Raw genomic sequence first — 27,881 nt, 5'->3', positions numbered from 1 at the left:
TTGTCAATGAGCCCTTCTGTTGTGCTTGTACAGCTTCAGTGTAAACGTTTGAATGGTTACATTTAACTGTCCAGCAATTATATCATCAGATGGTGGGATTTATTTAACTTTCACAGTTGTTTTAATCTGTAACAACTGAATTCTTAACTGAAATTATTCAAACCTGGATTAGTTTTCCTTCTTTACTCATCTTTTACAGCATATTGTTCACACCACGTGCTAGATTATACAGGGAATCAAACAGGACAGTCAGGTCAGAAAAACCTAGTAAGTAAACGTTTTATTGACCTAAAACATGCACATATGGCTGATTAAAAAAGCTTCATTGTTTGTTGAAAAGAAACAAAAGGAATGTTGAAAATGATAGAACTACGACATACATGGCCAAATATTCAAATCCCTTTTGAGTTCTTCACCGGCCACAAGAAACGGTCTTCTGACAGACATCCGCTTTGCAAGCATGGTAGTGCTTGGTATTCAGTAAATATAAATGCTTCGCCTGCTGGAAAATACTTCATGGTTTGAACTGTATGATCTGACCTTGACAAAGTGCATCAACAGTTTCTGTAAGGTTCGTATGTTACCTGATGAACGGTTGCTTTTACTGGACATTTATACAGCAGTTATTAACATGACTGTTCAAAGGCAAGGATTAGCTCTTTTTTTTTTTTTTTCTTATTCTTCTTTACATCCAACTTCTGCAGTGATGTCCACTGCAATGCCTCCCAGCATATTCTCTTAAGATGTATGGAGGCCAAATGTTTTAAAAGCTATGGAAATGAAACAGACCCACTGCATATACAATACAAAACGATTACAATATCTTGTATAAAAGATAAGTTTATACATATGTATGCACACATGCTCACATTTGATACATACTGTACAGTTTGTATGTGTGCATCGTTCTAGTCTAACACACAAACACACACACACACACACACACACACTCACACACACACACACACAGACACACACACACACATACATACGAGTGTCTATTTGGCTGCACCATTCCTGCTGAAGGGTGATAACAGTAATCTGGCCCCCGTTTGTCCAGAAGAATAACTCAAGCTCTTTTTGCTCTGATGAACGATAGAAGGGAGCAATTCAAACACTGTCCTCCCAGTTGCCCAGCACACACGTTAGGTTGCCGGTGGCAAACCACTTTTGTCGCCTGCCCTCGCCTCCTCTTTACCGGCCCCAGAGCTCGTCCCATTGACAGTCACCTTGCGAGCGTTGGCGTTCTGTTTGGAGGCGAGAGTGTGTCGCTGAGTGTTGTTGGGCACAGTTGTACCATTGGAGCTTTGGATGGCGGGGGAGGGGTTGTGGGAAGCAGGGCTGGACTGCGATGAGGACCGGGGCGGCTGAGCTGCAGCAGGACTGTGGACTTTGTCGCTCTGGGAGTCGCTCTCTGAAGTTGGACTGGTGTTGACACCATCAGAGTGGCCCTGAGCAGCAGACTGGGACGGCCGCCTGCGCTTCCGGGTGGGTTTGACTAGATACTGCAAGGGGATGGGTCCAGTCTGCACAGAGGAACACACATTTTATAATAAAACAGCAGTACAAGCTAGACTGAAACAAATTCACAGATTGAAAAGTTGAACAAAAGAAACAAACAGCTTTGATCTAATTTCTTTGAATTGGTATCACAGAAAGTGACCTCTCGTATTCTTTTGGCCATGCTAACACATCCTGTCTTTAGGGAGACAAGTTAGATACAGTAAAATACAAAATGGGAAATAAACACAAAATTTTGATGAAACTTAACAGCCATCTTCATGGAGCTGCAATTTTTACACAGCTATCTAACAACTCAAAGTAAATAATTGTTTGTACACACATGTCCTTCAGCATCTCTAATATCCTTGCTATCTATATTTTTTGAGTTATTTTGTGAAGAGTTTCTATGCCATTTCAATATATACTAATCACAGTTCGCAGACAACAAACTGGCAAGCATTTGAGGCTTATTGTGGCATTTGTGTTTAATTGAGTCTAAGTCATTTGTATGCACATCTTTAAAATCCTCTTTTTAAAACCATGTCTGAATTTTGAGTTGTGATGCTCCTCTCACTGATTTTGAATAATTTTCTTTAATACAGTTTTTCCAACAGAGCCAACGTTGTTTAACTCAAGAATCGTCCAATGGCAGACACAGCTCCACTGAAGGTGCAGGTCTAAAGGTGTAAACTACTACAACAGTGAAGTGTTGGATGAAAATAAATCCCTATGCAAGATGTGCAAGAGGAAACACATGGGAGAAGAAGTTTTCTGTACCTGTCAGTACACTGTATGTGTATGTGTGCACTGTTGTACATTAGTTATGATTTCTTATAGTCTGTCTAAACTGCTGCTACATTAAACAAAAAGGGCTTTCAGGTTCATTCCTGAAGAATACATTAATATTTTGATAATGCACCGGGTTAGAGAAACCATTCATACCATTAGGTCTTGAACAATCTCATTCATACATGGAATCAAATTGGGAAATCTTATGTCACCGGCCTTATCTTCTTATTTGCTCCAGTCAATTTATCACAGTTGTTTCTTTTACCAAAGGATTGGCAACAAAGAGGGAGTGTGAATTCGTTGGAAAGATGTTACAAGTCCAACTCCAGACATAAGCACGATGGCTGCCTGCTACGATGTTTAAAAAGATGTCAACATGCTCAAGGAAGGTGAAAGCTATCACTCACCCTTCTCCACTCATAGAAGTAGGCAATATCCATTAGTGTGTAGTAGTCCTTCAGGGGCTCATCCCCATACAACACCTCCACCTGCAGCACACAGTCACACATTCAAAAGCCATGTTACAATAAAAAAAGTTATTCTCTTGTTTAAATCTCTCCTCATGAATGAGGTGAGCATGGCATCCTAACTTGGGCCTTGTACCCGTCACTTTACACATCCCAGTGAACTCAAATGCCAATTCTGATCATTGACGTTTACACAAATATATTTAAACTGAAGCAGCAATATGTTGAGAGATTACATCAGTTCAGCCCTGTAATGTTACTGTTTGGCAGTTCGAAATGTCTGAACATTTTGCTACCAATAGAAATTTGAATTGAAATAACAGAATAACGTCATCTTTGTGGGGGTTTAATCAAGGACTTGTATAATGTGGAGACGAGCCAAAACTCATGGTCCTGACATAGAAGTGGTATAGATAATGGATGGATGGATGGAGGTAGACAAACTGGAGCCAAATGTCTTAACATCAGCATTTCTCCCCTTAAATATTTTTCACAACAACAACAAACTGTCTTGACATAACTCACAAGTCGTAAACATACTAATCCTTCCCATTTATAACAATAAATAATTTATAGCCATAACCTGAATGCAGCATGACAATGTTTTTAACCCACTTATATTTTGTATAACTGATAATAAATTATTTGTTGGAATTAAAGTACATACAATATCTGGCCTCTCCTTCTATATACACAGTAGAAATACTGTTAACATTTCTATGTCAGATTAATGTGAAGCTTCTTGCTAGTGTCAATCTGGCAATAAATTCATGTCATAGTTTTTAAATAATAAGAAGTTGACAGCAAAGCTAGCTTCTGTAACACGGGTCTACATTTTTGTGTTAGTGTGTTATATGTTTTATTTAAACCTGAAGCTTAATCATTTGGGATTTCTGTTCAAATTTTCCTCAAACTTAAACACAAATTCATAATTTTTCAGAAATAAAGTTATTTAGTAAGCTTAGAACAACAGAGTTGATTGTAAATTCACCTCTCCAAGGTGCGTGATATTTTTAAGGCCCCTTTCTACAGCAGACATGTTGACGGGAAAAGTAGCTTGTGTCTCAAATGAAGGCTGCATTCCATTTATGTGAACAACTTCCAGGGGCCCCTGTTTTGTACATGCTGGCCCACCACCATATTCACATATTACATAATTGCAAACATCTGACTGGAAAAAACATTCACATCAATGCCCTAATTGTGGGATATTGGTCATTTCTGCCAGCGATTATATCTCCAGAGGAAATGTGAAGTATCCACCACGTATCGGTAATGTCCCATACTGACTCTAATCCAGTCAATCAAGATAATGGAAAATGAGAGTTGTACTGTTTGTTTCTATCTGGTTTTACTCGTTAACCATGAGAAGTGCATACAAACTCTGGTAACAAGTTTAGCAGAACTGCTATCAATATATAATCAATGATACGTGGACGCTTCCGAGTCATATTCATTCCCTTTTCTGCTATGACACATGTAAATTAATGTGGAATAATATGACGACAACTATACAAGACTTTATGTATTTGTCAGGCAGTCAGCAACTGCCCAGTGTAACTTTTTTTTTTTTTCCTCTCATTTTGAAGCAACATCCCTCCATAAGAGCACATACTGTGTGACTGGGTCCCTTTCAGTGTCAGTTAGAGGTTCACATATGAGAAAACTGGCTGTTGGAGCTCTTTTAATACCTCATAAATGCAAGCAACCGAGCATGACCCATCTGTGTGGCAATGTTTGTGGTTATGATGAGTTTTGTTGGAGTGAAAAGTAATTTTACAAAATGTACTTTATATAACTGTACCTGAGGTTTTTCCTTTGTAGGGTGTGTTTAAATAATTCTAGAAAGAGTTTGATCTACACCTGCTGTATAATGTAAAATGCACTGATATAACACTTATGATTTGGCACTATATGAACAACTTTGATTTGGAAACTGCAGTTGAATTAACAGAGCAAACAATTGTTAGGTGTGTTGCGTCCATTTACCCGATAGTTGTTGGGAATATCCATCTTGCTCCTGAGGAACTTTGCTAAGTGCATGACGGACATGGCTGCTGGGCACTGCAAGAAGCGTTTACCATTGGACTGGGAACAACAAACGGGGGAAGAGAGGGGGACACGAATGTGAGGACCAGAAAACGTGTGCTGTGTGTACCCAACTTCGCCTCTCAACTGAAATCAGGTTTTACCTTGTCACCTTCCATCTCTGAACGCTGCCTCTCATTGTTTCTGCAGAGAAATATAAAAAAAATTAATTTGTCTCATACTCAGGTCTTCTTCCTGTGACTCCTACATGCATATCTAAGTATTTCTCTTTTGTCCTTCACTTCATGCATGACCAGATTATTTCCTTCCCTCGTTTTCAAACCTGTCATAGCAGATACTTTTTCGCTAAACAGAGCCAAATAAGAAACGACAATGATTCTTACTGATTATGCGGATGAGAAATTAATTACTCACTTGTTCCTCTCGTAGAACTGTATGGACAGACTGATGATTTCATCTTCTGCTATGTTAAACGTCTCCACCACTTCCCCTGGTTCCAATACACGATTCTCTGCGTAGAAGTCCCGCCTCCGTTTCATTTCATCTAGTTTCAGGGGAAAAAAAACAAAACAAAACAAACAAAACCTTTAAATGGAAACCTACAAGAGAAGACAATGACTAGAGCTAGTTATTAGATCATTGGCTTTACCTTTGAATAACCCTGGAACAAGCTTATAAACAATGTCTTGTAGAGTTTTGTCAGCTCTTGGGAAAAAGATAGAAAGAAAGAAAGAATCATTATTACGAATTAATAATAAGTGCATTCATTTTTCAAAGACGCCTGATGTAGACTAGTTTTGGTTACCTGATACTGAGCTGTGGACACGTCTTGTGAACCTGGACATCACATCGAGGACAGAACTTATTTGTCTCCAAGAAGGCAACAATGCAGGTTTTACAAACTACAGCAAGAGAAAGGGCACAGACAGATGGTGGGACACTGCTCTGTGTAATCATCAGTGTTAATGAGCACCTCAGCAGATTCAGCATCATGAGCAGTGTGTATTAAAATAATACATTAGTGCCTTTGTTACATTTTGAATCTGACTGTTGAGAGATTTACTGAAGACCTTTTAATATAATCTAGTCTGCGTGCCACCGGCCTCCGCCAAATAATAACAAAGTTGCATTAACAGCTTATACACAGCGTCACCACAAACTTAAATTCTGTTTCACTCGCATGACATTTTTCATTGTGACTTCTTCTAGGCCCGAGTTCAAATTAAATGTAACATTAAAGTGTGAGACATCACACTCAGCCACAGCTACAACATGTGCAGCTCTACTCAAGGTGCACATCAATGCTAATGTGCCACTATACTATCACTGAACAGAGACAAGAGGCATGCATCATGTAATGTGATGCTTTGTGTGTGGGAAACTTACAGGAGTGCAGGCACTCTACAATGGTTGTAGCATCAACTAAGTAACCAGCGCACAGTGGGCATGTGAGGTGAGGGTTCAGATCTGTGATTTTAATCCGGTTGGGCTGCATTTTATCCATCTGTACAGATCTGCAGAGGAAGCACAGAACAATATCAGAGCTTGGTGGGGCAAAGCAGCCGAGGTAAATGTGGGTAATGCTTGTTGGGACTTAGTAGTTGTCTCCCATAGGGTGAATGAGTGGCTGCCACAGAGCTGCCCTCAGACAATGTCTGCAGCAGCTCGTCCTTGGGACAGCAGGTTGTGAAACCACAACAAAGAGAAGCTGATGGCCAACAAACACAACTCCAATGACACGCTGCAGCCGCAGACAGCGTGTTGGAAATAAGAGCCGTGCAGCTAAACGCAGTCTGTGTGCTGGTACACAACAGTCGGCTATTGAATCGCCCCTGTGTGGCCTCATCTTGTGCATCAGCTCTGCTCCTCGAGCGGCGGAGCAACAAAGAGCGTTTCCATTTCTCCGGAGCTCCGCCGTCCGACCGAGCGGCTCGACCGCACACATCCAGGGCAAACAGCAGCACCGAGGGGCTGCACGGCCACAGAAAATCACACTAGTACACAAAGCAGCCATCTTAAATTCACTGACAGGGCTGTATCAGGAGGCGAACAAGAGAGACTCAAAATGTGACACCGTTCACTTTGAGTGCGCCTCAGCAAACAGCGGCGCGATGTGCCGGATAAAGAGCGGTCACCGATGCATCGGTCCTACCTGATTAGACATAAAAGTTCCCCTCTCCTCCCAACGAGGATCCAGGTAAATTATTTGGACTTGAACAGAATTTGCAGCAGCGCCAGAAAATGGCTTTTTTCAGCTCCGTCAGAGGACTGCCCATTTTGGATCACGTGATATTATTTTGTCGCCTCGTTCACGGGGCACACAGGGATCCTCAGGGTCTCTGCAGGCCCCGCCGACTTTTTACACACGCATCCATCCTGCTCGGGAACGAAGCTCCCGTTTCTCTTTGTTGGGTTGACGATACCAGCTTTGTTTGATTGATCTGTGTCAGTCAGTGAGGCGGCTCTGTCGCGCCCTCTGCTCGTGTGAGAGTGGCTGAGGGTGATTTTTATCTGCATCAGAGTGGGAGGCCCTGCAGGCCTCATGTCCCGGGCCCGAGCTGAGGGCTGTCCCACAAACACGTGAAATTCAGTAAGGAAATCTATGTGCCCCTCTGTGTCATTTTTTTTCAATAGTAATGCACTACTCAAATCTAACTAATTAGAAACTGTAACTAAAGCAACAACTCAAATTGAAGAGCTACATAAAAAAAAAATTAAAAGAAATGTATATGGACAGAAACGTTTTGAATAGATGGAGGGGAAGTTATATATGATCAAATGCCTGGCAGTTAATTTCAGAGAGCTACAATGTAGAAAGCTACAATCTAGAGCAATATATGGTTGGTTTGTATTTATTGTTATATATCAAATTAATATTTATCCAAATATAACAACAAAATATGAAGCAGTATCATGTTTCGAACATCTCATTCAATTGTGATTAAAAAAGCTGAACTGGCACTAAAAAGGGGAGCAATATGAGGGGAAAAGTAAAAAAAGTATGAGGCGACATGTTCCCAAGGTTAAATATTAGGGGTAGTATCAGATCAATAAAGCTTTCATCTTACATCCTGTGAGGACTGCACAAAAATTGTCAAACGTGATGGGGAGGTCATAAAACCGACAGACTGAGACTGCTGAGGAGTTAGAGTACAGTGTTGAAAGTTTACATTTTGAATACCATATTGAAATTGTGTTGTCACATAACTTAGGTTTAGAAATATGACAAAGCCTTTAATTCTGCCTATAAAAATAAATCAGCCTAAAAGAAAATCAAGTAAACCATAATATTAACAATTATATTTATGAATGTGTTCAATGGGGCACTCCCATAAAACAGGGGGACTCACAAGTGATAGGTGGAGAAAGAAATTGTCACATTTAAAGCAACAGGAGCTTCCTGGACTTCCCATAATGCAATTCCACAGCATTCATCTTTCTTAAACTACATAACATTTAACTTGGGAGCTAAATGGCAGTGTGATGCATAAAATCCCACCCAAGTTGGCCATGCTCCAGTTCAACAGGTCAGAAGCTTGCTTTTGTTGTAGTTTTCTTGTTATTGTGTAGTGTCTATGTTCTTTTTGGGTTTCTTTTCTTTTTTGGTTGATGTTTGGTTGTTTTTTTTTTTTGTTTTTGTTTTTGTTTGTTTTTTATTTTATGTAGACCAAGATAGAACTAACTATAACTTCAGCTTTATGCACAAAATCTGTGAAAGGCTCCTTTAAAGTTGATGTTTTGATTTCATTTCCAAATTGACTTTATCTATTACAATAATAAAAAGTAGTGGAACATAAAACAAGAAAACCATCATACTTTAATTACCTCAAATGTTTGTTCTTTCATGAATCCAGATTACAATCAAATGAGAAAGTTTGTAAATAGCTTTGCTTTTTTATTGTAATTTATTGATATCAATATCAACGTAATCCAGAAAATGTCTTAATATCATCATGTGTCTATCTAAAGATAGGATCAAATGATGTGTGGTACCATTGCACATGCTCAGTAGTGCTTATTTGTTTTACAAGTACTCACACCTTATCTGGAAACATTGGAAAGAGCCCAGCCTCTTGTATTTTTAATAGATGGCTCTGTAAAGTCTCAGAATGAAGCACACACGGCTGCAGTTAGTCTGGGGACACTCAGATCATGACCTATTTTTTCTGAGAAGTTGGGTATTTTTCTGGCCAGGTGGGTGCTCTCTTTTGTCTTTTCTTTTTTAATGAAGCCAATGTTTTGTACAGACGTATTTCAGTTTTTTCGACCCTATACATAATTTCAGGACTGGAAATATTTTCGTTTTTTTAAAACGGCATTTACACTTTTATGCTGGTATTTAAAATTCAGATATAAAATATCACAAAATCTTGCCATTTTTGCACGAACAGGATAGAAGATGATACAGAGTAGATTGGCTGCTCCATGAAGACCATCTACTGTACTCATGGCTAACAGACGAGCTGATTTAAAGTCTTCACAAACGGAGGACTTTACACTGACAGGATATTTACAACCTGGACATCAAGTAATCCTTTTCGTTGTTGTTGTTGTTTTGTTTTGCCGTTTTTTATGTTACAAGGTCTCAAAACAACAGTTTCTGAAATGTGATCACTTCACTGCAGAGTACGGATCTATTTTTCTTTTGTGTGAAGCATAAAACGCAAAAAGAGGATTTATTTTCAGCGGCTTTATAGTAAGAGCCTGACACCGGTTAAAGAGGTTCTATTTCACTCCCTAAAATCTTTCTACTGTGCCTTTAAGTTCCCAAAGTTTAATTACACTGGCATCCACCCTACTTGACCCGTGTGTGAGGAGACAGTGGTCCCGGGTTCAGCGTGGGGAAACCCTGCAGTCCTCCCGGCGGCCCGTCGGCGGCGCCGTTGGCTGTGAAGTGCAGCACAGACGCCATCTTGAGGACACACCGGACGGTGTTGGTGGGGGGCCGACAACAATCTCAGGCGCATCATGATGGAATTACTCACTTCCAAGTGAAACGGCATCACTTCAGCTTTCAGTTCCCGGACCTTGTGTGGAAGAGAAGAGGAGCTGGCCGGCAAATGTTCACCGCTTCGGGCTGTGTTTTTTTATTTATTTTTTTCCCAGCAGGAGGCTGCGCTGTAGCCTGATGGCCGGCTAGCTGCTCTGTGGACTCCGCCGCGGCCTGCTCGGGAGGAGGAAGGGTGGTGACGGCGCAAAATGCTCTACCGCTGACTCCCGACGAGACAGTTATCCTACCCAGAGACTCGCTGCGAGTTGGAAGACGAGCACGATGCACTTATAGATTTTTAACGCTCTTGACTTCCCGTTTTTTTGTTTTTGTTGTTGTTGTTGTTGTTGTTGTCTGTGGAGGCTCTGAACATAAGCGCCGTCTTGCGTACCCCCCGATCCCCAGCCTGAGACATGTCATCCAACTGCACCAGCGCAGCGCCTGTCAGCGCTAGCAAAACCAAGACGAAAAAGAAGCATTTTATAGGACAGAAAGTGAAATTATTCCGTGCAAGCGAGCCCATTCTCAGCGTTTTAATGTGGGGTGTCAACCATACGGTAAATACAATCTCAAATGTCTTGTTGTCACAGGTGTGCTGTTTGTTTATGCTGCTGTTTTGATTTTGCTAGCCGGCTAGCTTGTTAGCCAACTAACCTCAACTGTCCAGAAAGCTTTGGCGCTTTCAGTCGCCGTGTAATTTGTGTTTTTAATGGACGTTAGCAAAGTCGGTTGTAGTGTGTGCTTGCACAGACATTAGTTGGCTGACTCGGCGCTGAGCTAGCAGCATCCACACAGTTTACAGTCGGCTGCTGCTGCCACGGCAGGCAGCCGCGGTTTGCAGGCACTTAAAGTGCGTCCGCTAAACACCCTGCAGCTTTGGCGTGATTAGCAGAAATGTGCACGTTCATGGCAGGTTGTGTAGTCTTACTTAAAGCCCGGCGACATCACTCTCCAGGCATAAATCACGTATGGCGAAGTGTTTGAGAGCCAAGTAAATGATCTACCGCAGCTGGTGTGCAGGCATGGAGTGGGAGGGGTGTGACAGGCAGCCGGAGGAGCAGGTTACACAGATTTTCGGCCCCAAAGCTTCGGGCTATTGTTCAAATAAACCCGCTGTGGGCTATCGTTTGCGGCATCCGTGCTCGCTGCAGTTCGTCCCACTACATCAGCTCCCTAAAAATAGAGCGGAAAATATATCAGATTCACTTTTGGCTGAGGCCACACATCGCTATGAAAAGCAGAGTGAAGGGCAGACTGCACGCTGAGATGGATGCAGCGGGTTAGCTGTTTGCTTTTGCCCATTGTGCAGCTTCAGCTGTCAGACACCTTCAGGTTGATTGGTGCGTGGAAAGGAGCCTCTTATGTGCACACAGAAGTATGTGTTGGCATTTGCACGATGGCATATTCCATAAAGTACATTACTGTATGATCAGCGCTGTGAGGGACACAAAAGTTAATAATCTTCCGATGGTTAACTGGCTCCTCTTTTATTGGTTCTACCAACTCTCGTTAAAACTGGTAAAAAATCAAGGAAGCTTCATTTCCAAAACCGCTGACAGGGACGTCAGCCACAGCAGATTTTGTGCTGTGACTGTATCAGTCCATGCTTATTTTTGCTAGACATGAGCCCCACACACCCCTGCCAGCCTGTTAGATTAAATAACATGGTAAATAAAATGCAAACAACCAAGGAATTAATGATGCAGCTAATGATATGGTTATTACTGCACCATCCCCAGCATTCAATGAGTGAACTTTGGCCGTGGGTGTGTGGGTGCTGCACACAGGCCTGGTGATTTGAGGTGTGGGCGGGAAGCGGATTCAAGACATCAAGCAGACTTCTCATCAAAGCTCTCTTTTTCCAGTCAGCAACCAAGTGCATTTTTAATAGTGCCCTAGCTGTTACGTTGAGTAACTCAACTTCCACGCAGTGTCTATTGGTGGATTGATAATACACTACACCACCTGTTTGCTTTTAAGCTTCCATAAACCGGTGATATATAGATATATTTACTTAATTTTTTTGGGACTGTCGTGTCAACACATAATTGCCCATTCAGATCTTAAGTGAGGCCATTTAACATAACGAAATAAGAAATTTTAAGGACATGTAATTAACGTAATTACATGGAAAGAGATATTTTCTTGTCTTTCTCATAATCAGTTTTTGTTGTTCTGGGAATCATGTGATTGTCAGAATCAGATAACTGCATGAACTGATTTGTATGGCCAAATGAAATTAAGGATCATTATAGCATTGATTGGTAACACAAACACATCTGTTTGATATTTAGTTATATTTCCTCAAAGACTTCATTCAACTGTATTCCTGGTGACAGTGGTATCTCTTCAATCAGATTGTGCACGATACACATATATATTATTTATTTATTTATTTATTTATTTTGGAAGTGCCTCAGATTGATCTTTTGCTCTGGATGTATTTCAGCAGATAAGATCAGTGTCTGGAGCTTAGCAGCAATGGCAAGACAAAAACGGTCATCTTGCTCTCTGGTACCAAACTTAATGACTGGTGATTCTGAACACTAACACAGATTTGGCTTGTGCGCATATCACATAAACTGACAATATATATTGTTTTTACAAACTGAGCTGTGTCACGGGTACTGACAGCTCTGTTCTGTTTGAAATGCTTCACAAATATTTTTCTGTTTGATCTCTTTGATCTCAGTCATATGTTTAAAGCAAATCTTGATTTATACATTTTTAAACAACCTATTAAAAGATGCTGTTAAGATTTTTTACCTAAATAATTGAACAATTTGTCTTATATTGACATGTTTCCTCTTTTCTTCAGGCTGTACTCTGATCTCTCTTTCTCATCTCTTCTTCAGATTAACGAGTTAAGTAATGTGCCTGTACCAGTAATGCTGATGCCAGATGACTTTAAAGCCTACAGTAAGATCAAAGTGGACAACCACCTATTTAACAAGTAGGTACATCACAGCTTATACAGTCAGAACAAGCTGTTAAAGTCGCAATCGGTAATCCAAGTGTAAACAAAAGGTCAGCCTACCAGCAGCGCCCAAAATACCTGCTGTCACTCCCAAAATGATTGATTTATATATATATATATATATATATATATAATGTATGCTTGCTTATAGATGCCATTTGTGAAAATGCTGATCCCCTGGGATTTTCTTGAACAGTCTCAAGAGTTTATGCAAAGTGTTTTTGAGAGCAAAAAATAAAGCACGTACCGCGGTTTTGTTGACAGAAAGGTGTTATTTTTAAATGTGTGAGAGAATATTTGACCAGACTGGTTGGAGCTAATAGAAAAGCAACACTAACTTAGATCGCTAGTGTTCGTAGTGGTGGAGTTGGATGGGATACATAAGAATAAAACACATCAGGTGCTGCTCCAGTCAGGCAAGATCAGAAATCTGAGGCTACAGTGGGCACAGGCTTGTTTACCACAACTGGACAGATATAGATTGGAAAGTCTTAGGCTAGTCTGATGGATCTGAATCTCTGCTGAGGCAGCAGATGGTACGATGAGAATTGTCAAATGTTTACTTGCCATTTTTGAAGCTTAATACTAATCAATCACTGTTGGGATGCTACAGTCTGCATATTGCTGCTGACTATGTTCATGGCCATAGTTTAAAAACTCCTAATGGCCACTATATTGTGATGCTGTTGTCTCAAAATTATTTCATGGGCAGTAAGTTGACTGATCTTCAGTGACCTCCCCATTTCCCAGATCTGATTCCAGGATAGAAAACCTTTGGTATGTGGTTGAATGGGAGACAAATCTGCATTAGAGATTAATTTATTTTGTGGTTCCAAGTTGAATACCCACACAGATTGTTGCCAAAACTGGACGGAGCACTTAATTGAACAGCTGTAAAATTCTAAATCATCCTCAGTGTAAACACAAAAAGAGTGTCTGGGTCCTTTCTGTGCAGAGTTTGCATGTCCCCATGCCTGTGTTGGTTTCCTCCGGGTACTCCAGTTTCCTCCCACTGTCCAAAGACATCATTTTTGGGTTAAATGGTGACTCTGAATTGTGCATAGGTCTGAGTGTGAGTGCACATTGGTCTCTGTCTGTCTCTGTGTCTTGGCCCTGTGATGGACTGGTGACCTGTCCAGGCTGTATCCCACCTTCAGCCAGTGTGAGCTGGGATTGGCTGCAGCACCCCCGCGACCCAGAAACAGATAAGCGTTTGAACATGAATGAATGATTGAGAATAATGGAAGTTTGTATGTTTGTTTGTCCATCACATTCTATTTAGTTACAACATCAGCGTCACCTTTCTTTTGTCTATGTATTTGATGTCCACAATTACCTTTGATTCATCTAATTATATAGATGTTTGTTTTTGGTGCAAAATATAAACATTGATGATTTAAAGACTAATTTTATAGTAATTATATGATTAGAATTTGTCTAATTAAACTGTGTGACTATAACCAATAATTATCATTGGGAATTTGACTGTTTTTTTCTTCTTTTTTTTTTTTTTTAATTGGAAATAATCTCTGAGAGATTCAGAAACATGAGTGCAAAGCACCAAATTTTTTGTGAAGGTTTAAATAATCTATAACACAGTTGCAGTGGTTTGCTTTTGAAGTTGACCATTCATTCATTTATTTTCTGCCGCTTATCCATTTCCGGGTCATGCGGGGGGGCTCACCTCATGCGAGGGCAGTGTACGCTCTGGACAGGTTGCCAGTCCGTCACAGGGCCAACACACAGAGATGAACAATCACTCACACACAGTCAGAACTACGGACAATTTAGAGTCACCAATTGCAATGTCTTTGGACGGTGGGAGGAAACCAGAGTACCCAGGGGAAACCCGGGTGACATGTGACTTCATATATTAGCCCTATATTGTGTTACTGATTTTGCACGATACAAACAAAAGTGGAAATATAACTGGTCTTCCAATGAGCCTGTATATTCCTCTTTGTGGTGCTAACAGTGTTGTTGTTTGTCCCTCAACCCAGAGAAAACCTGCCTAGTCGCTTTAAGTTCAAAGAGTACTGTCCCATGGTGTTCAGAAACCTGAGGGAGAGGTTCTGCATTGATGACCAGGACTACCAGGTAAGATATGTTGTGCTAAAAGATGCAACTATCTTGAATTGACCTCTGGAGGAGTTTGATGTTTCTTTGGAGTAAGAATGTTTCAAGGTGTCTTTCCTTTGGCAGAACTCTCTGACAAGGAGTGCCCCACTCAATAGTGACTCCCAGGGTCGCTTTGGCAATCGCTTCCTGTCCAGCTATGACCACCGCTTTGTAATCAAAACAGTGTCCAGTGAAGACATTGCTGAGATGCATAACATCCTAAAGAAATATCACCAGGTAGAGGCACTTGCACCTCCAAGATGTACTGTCATTGCAGAATGTTAGACCTCTAGACTCAGTACTTGGAGTTACATGTTGAGGATGCACTGCAGAAGCTTTCAGTTCTATCTAAGGTGTCAGATACATGTAAATGATGCAGAAAACATATGACTGTAAAGCTCAGTTATGTCCAATTATAATCACATTTCATAGCTGTATGTTTCATTCCTCATACAAAGACTTCCTCTTGCTCACCAGTCCTTATTTCCTGTAGTTTATAGTGGAGTGTCATGGCAACACACTGCTCCCTCAGTTCCTGGGCATGTACAGGCTAACGGTGGACGGAGTAGAGACGTACATGGTTGTTACCCGAAATGTATTCAGCCATCGGCTCACTGTACATCGCAAATATGACCTGAAGGTATGATAGTACTGTGTGTATGTGTTGTATTCTAAGGAGAAAACAAAGCTTTCTAACAGTGACAGTTGAAAATAATGAAGATAAGACGCTAATATGTTTCCAATCCCGGTGATGTTTTCTGCAGCTGCTTGCAATTCTATTTTTATTCTCATTTTCTCTTGTTGTTGTTCTTAGGGTTCTACAGTCTCAAGGGAAGCCAGTGACAAGGAGAAGGTATGTTTTATTTCTGTGCTGCAATGGCTGCTGACATGATGGAACAAAAATAAAAACTCTTAGCTCACTTCAGAGGCAATTCTGTCAAGTGACAGCTAAGTTAAGAAGTCATAAACAAGCAGATGTATTTTAGGATTAAACTTTGATCTACGCTCTTGCTCTCAGTATAAAACTCTGGTTTTAGACGGTTATCAAATGTGACTTCTTTCACACAGTCAAACTCGGTCAGTTTAACTTGAACTGAGTCAGTCAAACTGACTAAGTTTAACCTTATTCATTCATGCATTCATCTTCTACTGCTTATCCGTTTCTTGGATGTGGGGGTGTGGGAAGACAGGGTACACCCTGAACAGGTCACCAGTCTATCACAGGGCTAACATACAGAGAAAAACAACCACTCACACTCAGACCTACGGACTATTTAGATTCACCAGCTAACCCAAACATGACGAAGGGAGGAAACCCACGCTGACACAGGGAGAACATGCAAACGCACAGAAAGGCCCCAGGCCTCTCTATGTATTAATGATGATGTGGCAGCTACAAACTGTGATAGCTGTTGGTATTGTCTGCATGTTAAACCTCCTGAAAACAGCTTTCTCTAATTATACACACTAACAAATACTGAGATGTTTTTGATGGGCACTAAACAACAAAAATAAAGTTTCTGTTTGATGTCATGACCCCATCTCTCTCTCTTCAGGCTAAAGAACTTCCCACTTTCAAAGACAATGACTTCCTGAATGAAGGCCAGAAGCTACAGATAGGAGATGACAACAAGAAGTACTTTTTGGAGAAATTAAAACGGGACGTGGAGGTAAAGAAAAACAAAATACTTTTGTTATATTGTAATTTCATGCTTAGAAAGTTGAAACTTTTTATTTATTTATTTTTTCAAATTCATTGAAAACTTTACTTCATCTCTGAAGTGTCCCTGCACCTTGATTGGACCTTAGACAGAAATGTGTTGAGTGTCAGATCTGGAAAATGCTTTAAAAAATCTTTTCCATTGAAGGTTCACTGTAGCACAGTGGCTTCTTTTATTCTCAAATGAAGAACGTTAGGAACAACCAAGACTGTAGACTCAACGGGTTCCACGTTTTCATCTAGTCTGATGCAATTTTATGGCTCTCTGTTTCTCTGCTCAAAATATATTAATCTCTAGTTTAACCCTTTAATGTCCTCACTAAGAAAAAAAGCAATGGAAAAATAATTTCTTTGCATTTTTATTTCCTTTGGGTAATAATAACAACAAAATAAGAAAAATGTTTAAGTTTTTAAAATATAGGCCTCTACCAAATGGTTGAGATGACACTCCATGGTAAATGTATTAAAATACATTCAAATATCAAAATGCGCTCTACCAACCGGTTGAACAGGACATTAAAGGGTTAACAGTTCGGCCACAATGATGCCCTTTGAATGTCTGTTTTGTGTGAATTCATAGCAACAATTGTTGCTGTTTAAAGTGACGATTTCATGATATAAAATATATATTTGACCAGATATTGTTTGGTGCACTGATACTGTTACATTTACGTGAATTGATTACAACATGTAACTGTATGCTCGCATAAGCTGACGAAGCACCACACTCACTCACCCACACTCTATGCTGTCAGTTCCTGGCCACCCTTAAGATCATGGACTACAGTCTCTTGGTGGGCATCCATGATGTAGAGCGGGCAGAGCAGGAGGAGATGGATGTGGAGGGTGTGGGAGAGGAGGAGGAATACGAGAATGATGGGATGAGTGGTGGCGTGCTCACTGGCTCCTTTGGCACGCCTCCGGACAGCCCCGGAAACCCTCTGAACTGTGGAGGATTCTTTGGCCCTGGGGAATTTGACCCCTCTGTGGACGTTTACGCAATCAAGAGCCACGACAGTGAGTATTGTCTTCAACATCCTTCTGACATTGTGAAAAAGACTGCGGCTTTATTTTAAAAACTAACAGATGGCATAATGTCCAGGCTGGAGCAAAGTCTATGTAAATTCAGAGGTCTATTCTCCATAGCATTAAACCGCAATCCTCTTCATTGACAAAGTTAATGAATGCAACAGTCAAAGCTGTGTCATAGCTGTAGAAACATGTCACATTGAGCTGAAGCACATAAGCTTTTGTCAATGGTGAAAGTACAACCTGGTGATGTTTTTGTGCAAGGTGCTGTGAAGAAGGAGGTATACTTCATGGCTATCATCGACATCCTCACGCACTATGATGCTAAGAAAAAAGCTGCACATGCTGCCAAAACTGTGAAACACGGGGTGAGTGTAATGACCACATGAGGATTCCTCCATGTATAGCTAATTACAAAAAACAGAAAAACATGGATTTTATATTTTTAAATCATGCAATTATGGATAACCCTTTTTTAATGAAACATTCTGAAAATGTGAATACATAAGGTCAAATATATATAAATAAAAAAAGCATTTATATTTCATTTTTGTTAAAAGTTCAACATTAATGTTGTTAAGGGTATGTCATTGTATCTTTTCATCTTTTTAATATTCAGTCAGTATAACAGTCTTAAAATATTTTTTTTTTCTTCATAATACCATATGTTGTGTATTCGGGTCATCAAGTACTCATGTCTCTGTCCAGAAATGTTCTCACTTTGCTAGATCCAGGTAGCTTTAACAAACAGTGTGTGTGTGGCACAATTATTAAATCAAAGGTGTTTCTTTTTGTTCTTACATTGTGTTTTCCCTCTTGCATTGTCTCTCAGGCGGGGGCCGAGATCTCAACAGTGAACCCAGAGCAGTACTCTAAACGATTCTACGAGTTCATGTCCAACATCTTATCATAGACTCATTTCCCAGTCCAGCCGCTCACTTCCCTTCAGAGCTGTCGAAGGCCTCGCACTTATTTCTCTATTCTCTCACCACAGTCTAGGTTTATCCCCCCCGCCTAAGGCCCTTGAAAACACTGACCAGTATCCTCCTATAGCCAGGACCAGTCTGGCAGGGTGGATGCACTGAGCCTGTTACATTCTCCCATAAAAACAGACCACCTCCACCTTCCTGGTTCACTCATCCCCTGCAAGGAAAACTTGTGAAGCCTCTAGCTGAATTTGGAGCATCCTGATAATCTCCCTGTCTTTTTTTCTTATTTATCTGCTCCCGGTCCTCATCATCCATCTTGTTACTCCTCACGCCAGCACGGAAACTGTCTCACTAATGCCTTGAACAAGTGTGTCAGCTTCAGCGGTTACCAGTTGTTAGTAAAGTCTCCTCAGTTCTGTTCATGTTGTTGTTATGATTTCAATTAGACATGCACATACAGATGTAAACAACGCACACTCGCACAGATGCAGAATTGTCAGATTGCATGACAAACCCTTTGACAGTCGCCATCAGGCTTTTCTCTCAACATCAAAATAAAGGACTGCTGATAAATTGGAATGACGGGATAAACAGTAATATATAATGGTGTATTTAGTAAATGAAGGCAATATTAAAAATGCATGGCTGATGTGTACATGAGACTCCATCAGTAAGTTGAAACATCAAACCACTGAAAATTAGCATCTGAGTGTAACAACTAAAACAAAAAGTGAAAAAAAAAAAAAAAAAAAAAAATTGGTGTTTGAATGTTACGTTGCCATATTGTTTTTGAATATTTTTGAGATTTTAACCGTGAGCTTGGTGGAGGTCGGTTCAAAAGAAAAAAAAAAGACATTAAATGGGGAATCCTGCAGCAAATACTTGTTTTATTACCATGAGGATCATTTTTATATCTTGTTTACATTAATGTAGCAATTTTGTGTTTGTATACAGTATTGTTTTGTTACCAACAGACATTAGAAAAAAGGTTACTTGAAAATGATTCATTGCATATTAAAGGGAGTTTTATCTTGTTTTTGTGGTTTGGCTGCGCTACTTTCCTTCAGTGAATGTTCATCTTTTATTTTCAGTTGTCTTCCTAAAGCTTATACAAAGTGCTGCTAATACATATTTGTCAAGGCTGACTCAGGCATGTATTTGCATTCAAACTGTTTTTCATCCACTTAAAAGTGTACATATGAGGAATATGTATCATTATACTTGGTTTAGTGGTGTGTTAAGTAAAACCTCGGAAATTGTAGTTTTCAGATCATGGAGAAAAGTTATCACCATGACAACAGCAGAAGCTTCAACCACTCAAGACGACCATCAGATGCAGCTGAAGATATCAGGTAATTGTAAAGTTTTCTCCTTAACAGCACAAACACTGTAGTCCCTCTTGCATATGTCAAACTGAAGATGTTGCTAGATCCTAATCTTTGTAGAGTAATTTGTACTACTTCCTACTCATAAGTCTGCACGTGAGCTATTTGTGACGGAGCCTTAACCTCAGGTCATTTTTCTTTTCTTTTTCCAGAGGCTTCATAAAATTTCACAGTGAGATGCTTTTTGAGACTTTGACATCAGCACAGATTTGCATTTTAAGTTTTAAAAACAACTGAATGCCTATGCACTGAGTCACTAGTCTGGAGCCACACAAACCATAAAGACTGATTTAAAGTTTGACAAGTCTAGCTGCTACTCCTGTTTAATAACAGTGCACAAAGACAAACAGCTAATTTTCATGTCAACTAGTCCTACGGCCATCACCTGCCTTTAAGTCTTGCATAGTGATAGAGGAGTAAAGAAATAAAATGACAAAAGAGAACATGACTTGTCTGTTTAAACCTATTTATTGGACAATATGACTGAGGAAAAAAAAAAGTACAAGCATTGCTTATTATTTCTATACAAAACGTGTTGGTCACTTGTGAGGAGAAATGGGTCTAGTCCATCCTGGCCTTCAGTGTTCGTGTTGTGATCTTGTCTTTCTCACTGACAAGAGAACAAACAGCTGTTAATCACTGCAAACCTGTCATTCCACCTCAGATTCAAACCCTACACAGCATGATTTTTATTGCTGTACTTACATGACATGTACAACAACTCCCATGCCCGACACTGCATCTCTGTCAACTGCATTCAACATGGCCTGAGAGATGGTCTCAAACAGATCGTCTGGTTCCTGCAGAATCACACACACTTAATAAATTAAGTCATCAATTCATTCATCATTAATGAGTAGCTTTGGCTTAAATGGCATTAAGACAACATCTTAGATTGGGATAGTTACTGTATTCAGACAGGCCTATAAAATGCCTATGTGACAATCCTAAGTAATTTTGTCGCTCTATCCAAAAAGAGCATATGTGACATAGCTGACATTTCCACATAAAGCATTATTTAACAAACACTAATCTATAGCTACAAAATTTACACTTAGGTTCCTCACTAACTCAGAGGACACTGCACAATTAAGGGCACACTCATCTCCACACACAAACCTGTACTTAGTGTTGCTACACACCCACCAAACACCCTACACATGACAGCGACTTCGGACTTCACACACTACTTACCATGTCGGGCTCCCACAAAGATTCACACATGCCGTACATCTGCTCCGAGCAGGTGCCACTCACAACAAAGTCTTCTGTCTCCATGGGGCAGCCGATCAAATCCAGGGAGCAGATGAATGGCTCAAACGTTTTGGGATCGAGTCCGGCAATCACAGGCTCGATGTAGTATGGCCCGAACCTAATGACAGGTTCACAGGTATTTTACTTTCCAACTGAGCACAAGGAAAAAGATCTAAACTGATTTCAGCTCACTCACCTCCTTTCATACAACAGGTTGGACACCATGCTCATGAAAGTCTTGGGTTTGATCTGGCGGCCCTCCTTCAGCTCATACAGGTTCAGTCTAAATTTGAGCCTCTGGGATCTACACACAAGGAAAATGTATGCAGTTACCAGCAGTGAAGAGAAGATTCCCTGTCTGCTATCATTAAGGTCTGTTGTTATTTCCTTCCTTTCTCAGACAGCCAGGGTGCAATGAATGTGTTATTTGAGATATGAAAGTTGTCAGACATTTTGTACAGCTTCTAATAAAACTTATCATGTTCTGAAGATGAAAAAACTGCCCCGTTACAGAGGAAGAGAGATTGAGATGATTGACACTCACACTGTCTGTACGTCAGTGGCCAGTCCAGCCAGCCCAATGTACAGTCTCTCTCCCATGGGAAAAATCTTCTGGAAATCTGTGGTGACCATCTGAGCCTGAATGCCAAATCTCCGGTCTGCTGCTATCGCCACACAATTCTTTCCCCGCATGGCCATGACAGCCCCACCATTATAGGACATAATAGACTGGATGAAGAGAAAAGGTAGGTCAGTTAGTGCTGAACTGATAAACAGAGCCATCTGATTTGTCGGTGATGAGAAAGCGTCTCAGAAACAGCTCCATTAATTAAGTAGAAGTAGGCAATATGACAAAACAGGAAATCCAAATGTGTCAATTCAAACTCAAAGTGAGTATACATTTCTATGTATATGAGAGATAGTTCACTGTCCAAACAGCCAGTTAGCAGAAAGTAAACATAATCGCTGATGAAATAAATAATTGTGAGCTCAAGTACTTTACAGAAGTACTGGCTCAGGATTGGATGCCAATAAATACTGTAATTATAGGTGAACCATTTACTGAAATAAAATATGTTGGTTAAAACAATGTAATGTTGAATGTAAACATTCATATATTTATAACCATGTTCTTCTCATAATGTGTTTATCGTCGATGACTTGGTCAAATAGCGGACGTTATTTTGTTACTGACAGCGGCAAATGCACTTCAGCTCATCAAGCAGCCAGTCTGATCGTCCTTTTAGGAGCTGGTGAAACGAATTTAAACAAATTCACAGAAAGCTGTTCGGGGAAGGGGATCCAGGAAGACACCTAATGCTCACAATATGACGTTAGCTCATATGTAGGCAATTAGCTCTCTGGGTATGGCTCTGGATGTAGGCGTAGGTGCTAAAACATTGGTTAAATGACACAACCTATGAAGCCCGAACTAACTTGTAAAAGTAGAAATTTAACTAAATCTGTGTCTAGACAATTTTTTCTAACTTTACGGAGCATGCTAGAGATGTGCGAGCTAGCTGCGTTAGCTTAGCCGGGTTCTTGCAGCTGCCAGCGTTATTCACTAATTTTTTCATTATCCTATACAGCAAACATTAGACATATGATTTCCATTATGACAGTCTTACCATTGTGACGCTGTTGTGGTCAGAGCTAGAACTTGTAAACTCAACACTTGTACTAAGCTACTCTGTGTAGCTGCTAGCTTCCCCACAGTGACTACACGATTTGGAAACAGAGAAAAAAAAAGAGTAACTTGATGTTCTTACGTCATCAGACTTCACGAAGGTAATTGGCTGGACAGCGTTCGTCATACCACAGCGCTACTCTCATTGGAGGATATGAGTGAATTAGCTTGCATAGTTTGGTTGAGGTGTGCCAAAGCGAAATTAAAACCGGGAGGTTTCTTATTCCTGTGACGTCCAGAGCCGTCAGTTCATTACTGAGCCTCACAACTGCCGGCCTCGCTTTTTAACCTGGATGATCCTGCACCACACGGTTGGAGGAGACTTTGTGTGATGTATCCTCTGATCCTCTTCTGCAGGTTTTAACCTCCGTGAACCAATGACAGCGTAATCATCTGGCAAAATGAGCTCTGTCATAATAGCTCTGGCAGATTAAGCAACACAGAAGTTAGTTTTTGTAATTTGAGGAATTTCCACTAACAGCAGGTGCTGTTGTTTTGACTATTAATTTGGCATTTTTATGTTTTAAGGTTTGCTTTATTGACCAAAATTGGAAGAAAAAAAATAATGGAGTTGTTGAAATATATTTTTATTCTGGATACTTCTTATAGGAGTACCCCAAGTAATAAACATATATTACAGAAACCTTTTGAAGTAAAAGCAGGTGATATTATACGTTTAAAAAAGAAAACATATACTGTACAGGGTTCAGATCATTTGAACCTTAAAGGGTACTGTCTCAGATTATAACTAGAACGGACCGTCTCCAATAGACGGTTTGCATTTTCCAGAAATACAAGTTATGCTCCCATTGCGAGGTTGCTTTTAAAAGTAAAAGCTACATGGTTCCCAGATTTCCACATCATCCAGCCTTCTGCCTGAGCACATCAGAGAAACAAATAAACAAGTAGATGGCATGCTCTTTACAAGTCAGCTCATGCACTGTGTGATAAATGTGCCATGTCTTCATCGCTTCATGAAATTGTCCAAGGAGGCTGGTGTCCTCTGAATAGAGTGGATGTTCCTTTTTACTCTGTCTTCTAAGGATGAGCTGGCAGCACTCTCCAACTTCATGTTACTGCAAGAGAAAAATGTGGAATATAACTCAAGATGGAATTTAAACATTCAAAAAAAGATTCAAAGTAGGTGCATTTCAAGCAGAACAGGCAAAACGAGTCCTGAATGTCAAAACCTCTGTAGCTCAGGAACTTACTGGATGAAGCCAGCATGACGATCATGCTTAGCATTTTGTTCTCGCTTCTTTTCCTGCTCATCTTGCCTCCTGTATCTCTTCACATTATTCTCCCTGTCCTCTTCCCTATGCTTGGCCTCATTCATCATCTCCTTCCTCTTCCGCTCCAGATCTTCTGCAGAGAGCTTCCTGCATCAGGTAAAGTAAAATCTGTTAAAGTGGCAATTAAAACAATGTTCTGAAGAATAGATTACTATTTAAATAACATGTTTAATCACCTTACCCCTAATAAGACAGATGGAGGTAATCATATCACCAGAATTTACACAACATATTGACGCACATGGTTCATGATCCTACACTTTAAATGTACCTTCATGTACAGATTGAAAATTGTTAGAATTTGCACAATTAGGTCACAAAGTTGGTAACACTGTTACACCATGGTGCCCTCAAAGATTGGGTTTGAGATGGAATACTGACATAATAAAGTAGCAAAATTGCAACATTATTCATTCATCTTCAACTGCTTATCAGTTTCCTGGTTGCAGGGGTGCTGGAGTCAATCCCAGCTCACACTGGCTATACCCTGGAAAGGTTTCCCCGCCCATCACAGGGCCAACACACAGACACCAACAACCACTCGCACTCACAGTGGTCACCAATTAACCCAAACATGATGTCTTTGGACTGTGGGAGGAAACAAACAGTACACAGGTGCGGCAAGAGCATGCAAACTCCGCACAGAAAGGCCCCAGGCCGGGAACCAAACCTTCTTATTGTGGGGCAACAGCGCTAATCACTCTGCTGCCGTGCTGCCCCTCAAAATTGTAACATGAATGGGAAAATTTTTAAATGCATATTATTTTTTTTATCAGGTGTCATTTATTTGGCATCAATGATTGTGAGAGTTGTGAAGTACCGTGAGCTCATACTTAGATATGTTGTTCCTCTGCCTGTGATAACGCTCTTTTTGTGGGCTGGAAGCTCTGTGTTCGACCTTCCTGTCGTTCCTAAGCGAGGATGAGGAGAAAGAGTGATTGTCCCTGTGGTTCCTGTGAGGTGATCTGGAGCGGCTCCTCTCACGGCGCTCTGAGTGATTGAAGGGAGCTGACGATTGATGATGCCTTCCAGCTGGAATCTGAGGGGAATAAATGAGAGTTAATACTAAAACAAGTGAGAAAACAGACGTTAAAATCACAGGTTACATCTCTGCTTCTTGCTGACCTGCAGGCCATAACCGGGAAGATGACGGGAACGAGACTTGTCTGCTGAAGATTCATCTCGTGAATGTGACCTAAAAATAAGCCAATGAGAAAAATCTAAACCTGGTCTTTTACCATTTACATCATATAAGGTTGGACACATGTAAACTACATAGATACCGCAAGCTAATTTTATCTCCATACGCACCTGCATTTTTTCCAATCCTCCTCATCTGAGGTTAAACTCGTACTCTTTCTCTTATGCTTCTTCTCCTTCCTCCTCTCTTTGTCCCCTTTCTTTTCCTTTTTGTCCTTCTTCCTCTTCTTTTTCTTGTCTTTTTTGTCAAGATTCTGGCGCAGCTGTTAGAAAACCAAATTATGTTTTACCGTAAAATATGAATAGATGCAAAGTATATTAGCACAGTTATTGGAAGCATTGCTGGAAAATACTACATATAAATGTATGAATAAGATGGTGATTTATAGTCATCAAAAAGTAAAAAATTCGGCTGACTTGTTCAAAATCAATAGAACTACAAATCACAATGTTAATATACATTTATCCATCAATTCAAAGCAGTTTTACCATTTCTTTGATCTTCTTCATCTTCACTGGATTAGTCAAAACTTCCCTCTTCTTTTCTTCTTCACGTTTCCTTTAGAAAGAAAATTCAATGTAAAGTACTTTGTCAAGATGAAGCATCATTCCTGTATTTATTACACAAATCTAACCTGATTTCAAAAAGGGGGTCTTCCCTGATCTTTGCGGCCAGGTCCAGGTTGGAAGCTGGGGTGACGGGGTTGAAGATAGACCCAGGCAGGAGGCCGGTCTCAGCGGAGGGACCACTCTCTGGCTCTTCGTATTGGTCAGTAATCTGCTTGTCAATGGGACGTCCAAGCAGATACTCATCTCTGGATACCTGTCCAGCAGGACCCTGGTACATCCAGTCCAGACGATCATCCTTCTTTCTGTTATCAAACCAAAAGTACAACCTGATTAAGAGGGTCTCTTTTGTCTCTATCACAAAGACACCATTCTTGATTATGCAAGAGAACTAACTTGATAGCACCCGTATCCTCTGCATATCTGGTCATTTCCTCTCGGGCCCGTTCCTCCTTCAGCTCCTTCTGGAGCTCTTCAATCTTCTTGCGTTCAGCTTCATGTTTTTGCTCAGCTTTCCAAACGCGCTCAATATTTTTCATAGTCTGGGGATGCCAGCTCTTTTTCAAGTTCTGGCAGAAGACAGAAAAACCACTTGATGCTGAATCAGCAAAAAAAATTTTGTGGAATTAAGTGCGTAGAAGAATTTTGAATGGATTCAAAAATATAATCTGGCTGTCAGTGTGGCCTTCCCACTGTTGACACCTATTGCCAATCCAACAGTGCATGCTGAAGCACACTATTACAAAAGAAACCATTACACAACTAAAGCTCAGTCAAATAAACTAATTACATTAAAGTAATGTAAACTAGTTTGGTTTGGTTGTTTATGGTCACATCAGCTATAAAAACAACGACTCCTCGTGGGATGAAAGTAGAATCCCAGTAAATATTCCTGAATATTCTTTAGGATTATAACAATTCCCAACGGGTTTTAAATCGTACTCTAATGTAATTAATACCTAATTATCTAATGATGGGCCCAATATCTTCAAATGACCATACTGTGAACGTAGTTTGTTGTTATCATTGTCTCAACGTGTTGTGAATGCAGTAGCTTCTACTCACCAGATCGCCGCCCCCCATCTTGAAAAAATCGTCGTTTCAGTCCAACAAGAAATGCCAATGGACTAATTTGTCGTTAAACGATTTCAAAGGTGGAACAATAAAAATATGAAGCGGGCTCGAAAATGGAGTTCAGGAGTGTGTGATGTGTTCAAAGTACTTCCTGTTTTGAAGAGCACCTCTTTCCGGTTCTAGCTCGTGGTGCCTTCGCGCTCCCAGTGGAAGCTCCGACTTTACAGACATCGCTCCAGTTCCGTGTCAGCCGAGCAGCAAACTGAACTGAACCCGATTAAACTCGTTTTACTACATTTTGCCGACGTTTTCAGCGATGAAAGTATTTCACATAGTTTATTGACCTGTCGTACCTCTTTTTCTTTTATCCTCAGGCATATTGTGATCACCTGAGTCAAGCAACCACAGCTACATTCTTGACCTTTGTGAAGTGCGTGTGAACAAGACAGGGCCCTGAATCTCAGCTTGAGAAAGATCACAGTGCACAAAACAAAATCTGCCACACCTGCACTTTCACACATGGAGGATATTCATAGAAATAAATCTAACTGAATGGCATCCATTTTCTGGCAAATGAATTTCTCATGTTACAGTCAAACTTTGTAATCACACGACAGTTCTTAACTACGTAACTTTTTAAGAAAGAATAATGCCAATGCTTTGGCTAACTAAAAAATGTTTTTCTCCTGGGTGGCAGCTACACCCAGTGTGAAGTAACTGGTAGCTTGTAGAGTTGTGCTCTACAAAGTAGCTTTCCCAAATTGAAATTGTGACAGTGAACACATTTGAGTGAATCTTTATTTATTTATTTTATTATTTTATTATTATTTATTCAGAAACATCTTAGGTCA

General features: G+C 40.4%; 4 protein-coding genes across 7 annotated transcripts; 1 reads left to right on the top strand and 3 right to left on the bottom strand.

Moving 5' to 3' along the window:
• Nucleotides 1-263: 263 nt before the first annotated feature.
• Nucleotides 264-7,197, bottom strand: LOC115046261 (polycomb group RING finger protein 2). 2 transcript variants are annotated; one of them, XM_029506524.1, is made up of 9 exons: nucleotides 6,961-7,197; nucleotides 6,195-6,322; nucleotides 5,614-5,710; nucleotides 5,458-5,513; nucleotides 5,223-5,352; nucleotides 4,952-4,991; nucleotides 4,749-4,847; nucleotides 2,700-2,780; nucleotides 1,146-1,526 (listed from the first exon to the last, which is right to left on the bottom strand). In XM_029506524.1, exons 2-9 carry the CDS (start codon nucleotides 6,310-6,312, stop codon nucleotides 1,146-1,148), a joined length of 1,002 nt encoding a protein of 333 aa, XP_029362384.1. In that variant the 5' UTR covers nucleotides 6,313-6,322; nucleotides 6,961-7,197. The 2 variants fall into 2 exon arrangements, with proteins under 2 accessions (XP_029362391.1, XP_029362384.1); XM_029506531.1 differs by lacking the exon at nucleotides 6,961-7,197 and having other exon boundaries at nucleotides 264-1,526; nucleotides 6,195-6,312.
• A 2,499-nt stretch (nucleotides 7,198-9,696) lies between these two features.
• Nucleotides 9,697-19,605, top strand: LOC115042139 (phosphatidylinositol 5-phosphate 4-kinase type-2 beta). Of its 3 annotated transcripts, none has more exons than XM_029500202.1 (10): nucleotides 9,697-10,355; nucleotides 12,654-12,728; nucleotides 14,801-14,872; nucleotides 14,978-15,130; nucleotides 15,387-15,533; nucleotides 15,708-15,746; nucleotides 16,450-16,563; nucleotides 17,369-17,630; nucleotides 17,907-18,010; nucleotides 18,475-19,605. In XM_029500202.1, the coding sequence occupies exons 1-10, from the start codon at nucleotides 10,212-10,214 to the stop codon at nucleotides 18,553-18,555; spliced, it is 1,191 nt and encodes a 396-aa protein (XP_029356062.1). In that variant the 5' UTR covers nucleotides 9,697-10,211; the 3' UTR covers nucleotides 18,556-19,605. The 3 variants fall into 3 exon arrangements, with proteins under 3 accessions (XP_029356062.1, XP_029356070.1, XP_029356052.1); XM_029500192.1 differs by having other exon boundaries at nucleotides 9,704-10,355; nucleotides 12,654-12,751; nucleotides 14,776-14,872; XM_029500210.1 differs by lacking the exon at nucleotides 14,978-15,130 and having other exon boundaries at nucleotides 9,698-10,355; nucleotides 12,654-12,751; nucleotides 14,776-14,872.
• Nucleotides 19,606-20,402: 797 nt separating this feature from the next.
• On the bottom strand, nucleotides 20,403-22,949 carry psmb3 (proteasome 20S subunit beta 3). Its single transcript, XM_029500222.1, has 6 exons — nucleotides 22,839-22,949; nucleotides 21,755-21,939; nucleotides 21,407-21,514; nucleotides 21,151-21,328; nucleotides 20,662-20,756; nucleotides 20,403-20,566 (listed from the first exon to the last, which is right to left on the bottom strand). Exons 1-6 carry the CDS (start codon nucleotides 22,839-22,841, stop codon nucleotides 20,518-20,520), a joined length of 618 nt encoding a protein of 205 aa, XP_029356082.1. The 5' UTR covers nucleotides 22,842-22,949; the 3' UTR covers nucleotides 20,403-20,517.
• Nucleotides 22,950-23,463: 514 nt separating this feature from the next.
• Nucleotides 23,464-27,168, bottom strand: cwc25 (CWC25 spliceosome associated protein). The gene is made up of 9 exons (XM_029508234.1): nucleotides 27,022-27,168; nucleotides 26,353-26,525; nucleotides 26,025-26,261; nucleotides 25,879-25,948; nucleotides 25,501-25,652; nucleotides 25,315-25,384; nucleotides 25,023-25,228; nucleotides 24,109-24,276; nucleotides 23,464-23,973 (listed from the first exon to the last, which is right to left on the bottom strand). The coding sequence occupies exons 1-9, from the start codon at nucleotides 27,037-27,039 to the stop codon at nucleotides 23,862-23,864; spliced, it is 1,206 nt and encodes a 401-aa protein (XP_029364094.1). The 5' UTR covers nucleotides 27,040-27,168; the 3' UTR covers nucleotides 23,464-23,861.
• Nucleotides 27,169-27,881: the final 713 nt, after the last annotated feature.

The sequence above is a fragment of the Echeneis naucrates genome, chromosome 1 (genome assembly GCF_900963305.1).
Source record: "Echeneis naucrates chromosome 1, fEcheNa1.1, whole genome shotgun sequence".
Classification (NCBI taxonomy): domain Eukaryota; kingdom Metazoa; phylum Chordata; class Actinopteri; order Carangiformes; family Echeneidae; genus Echeneis; species Echeneis naucrates.
This window is presented reverse-complemented; position numbering and strand designations above follow the sequence as displayed.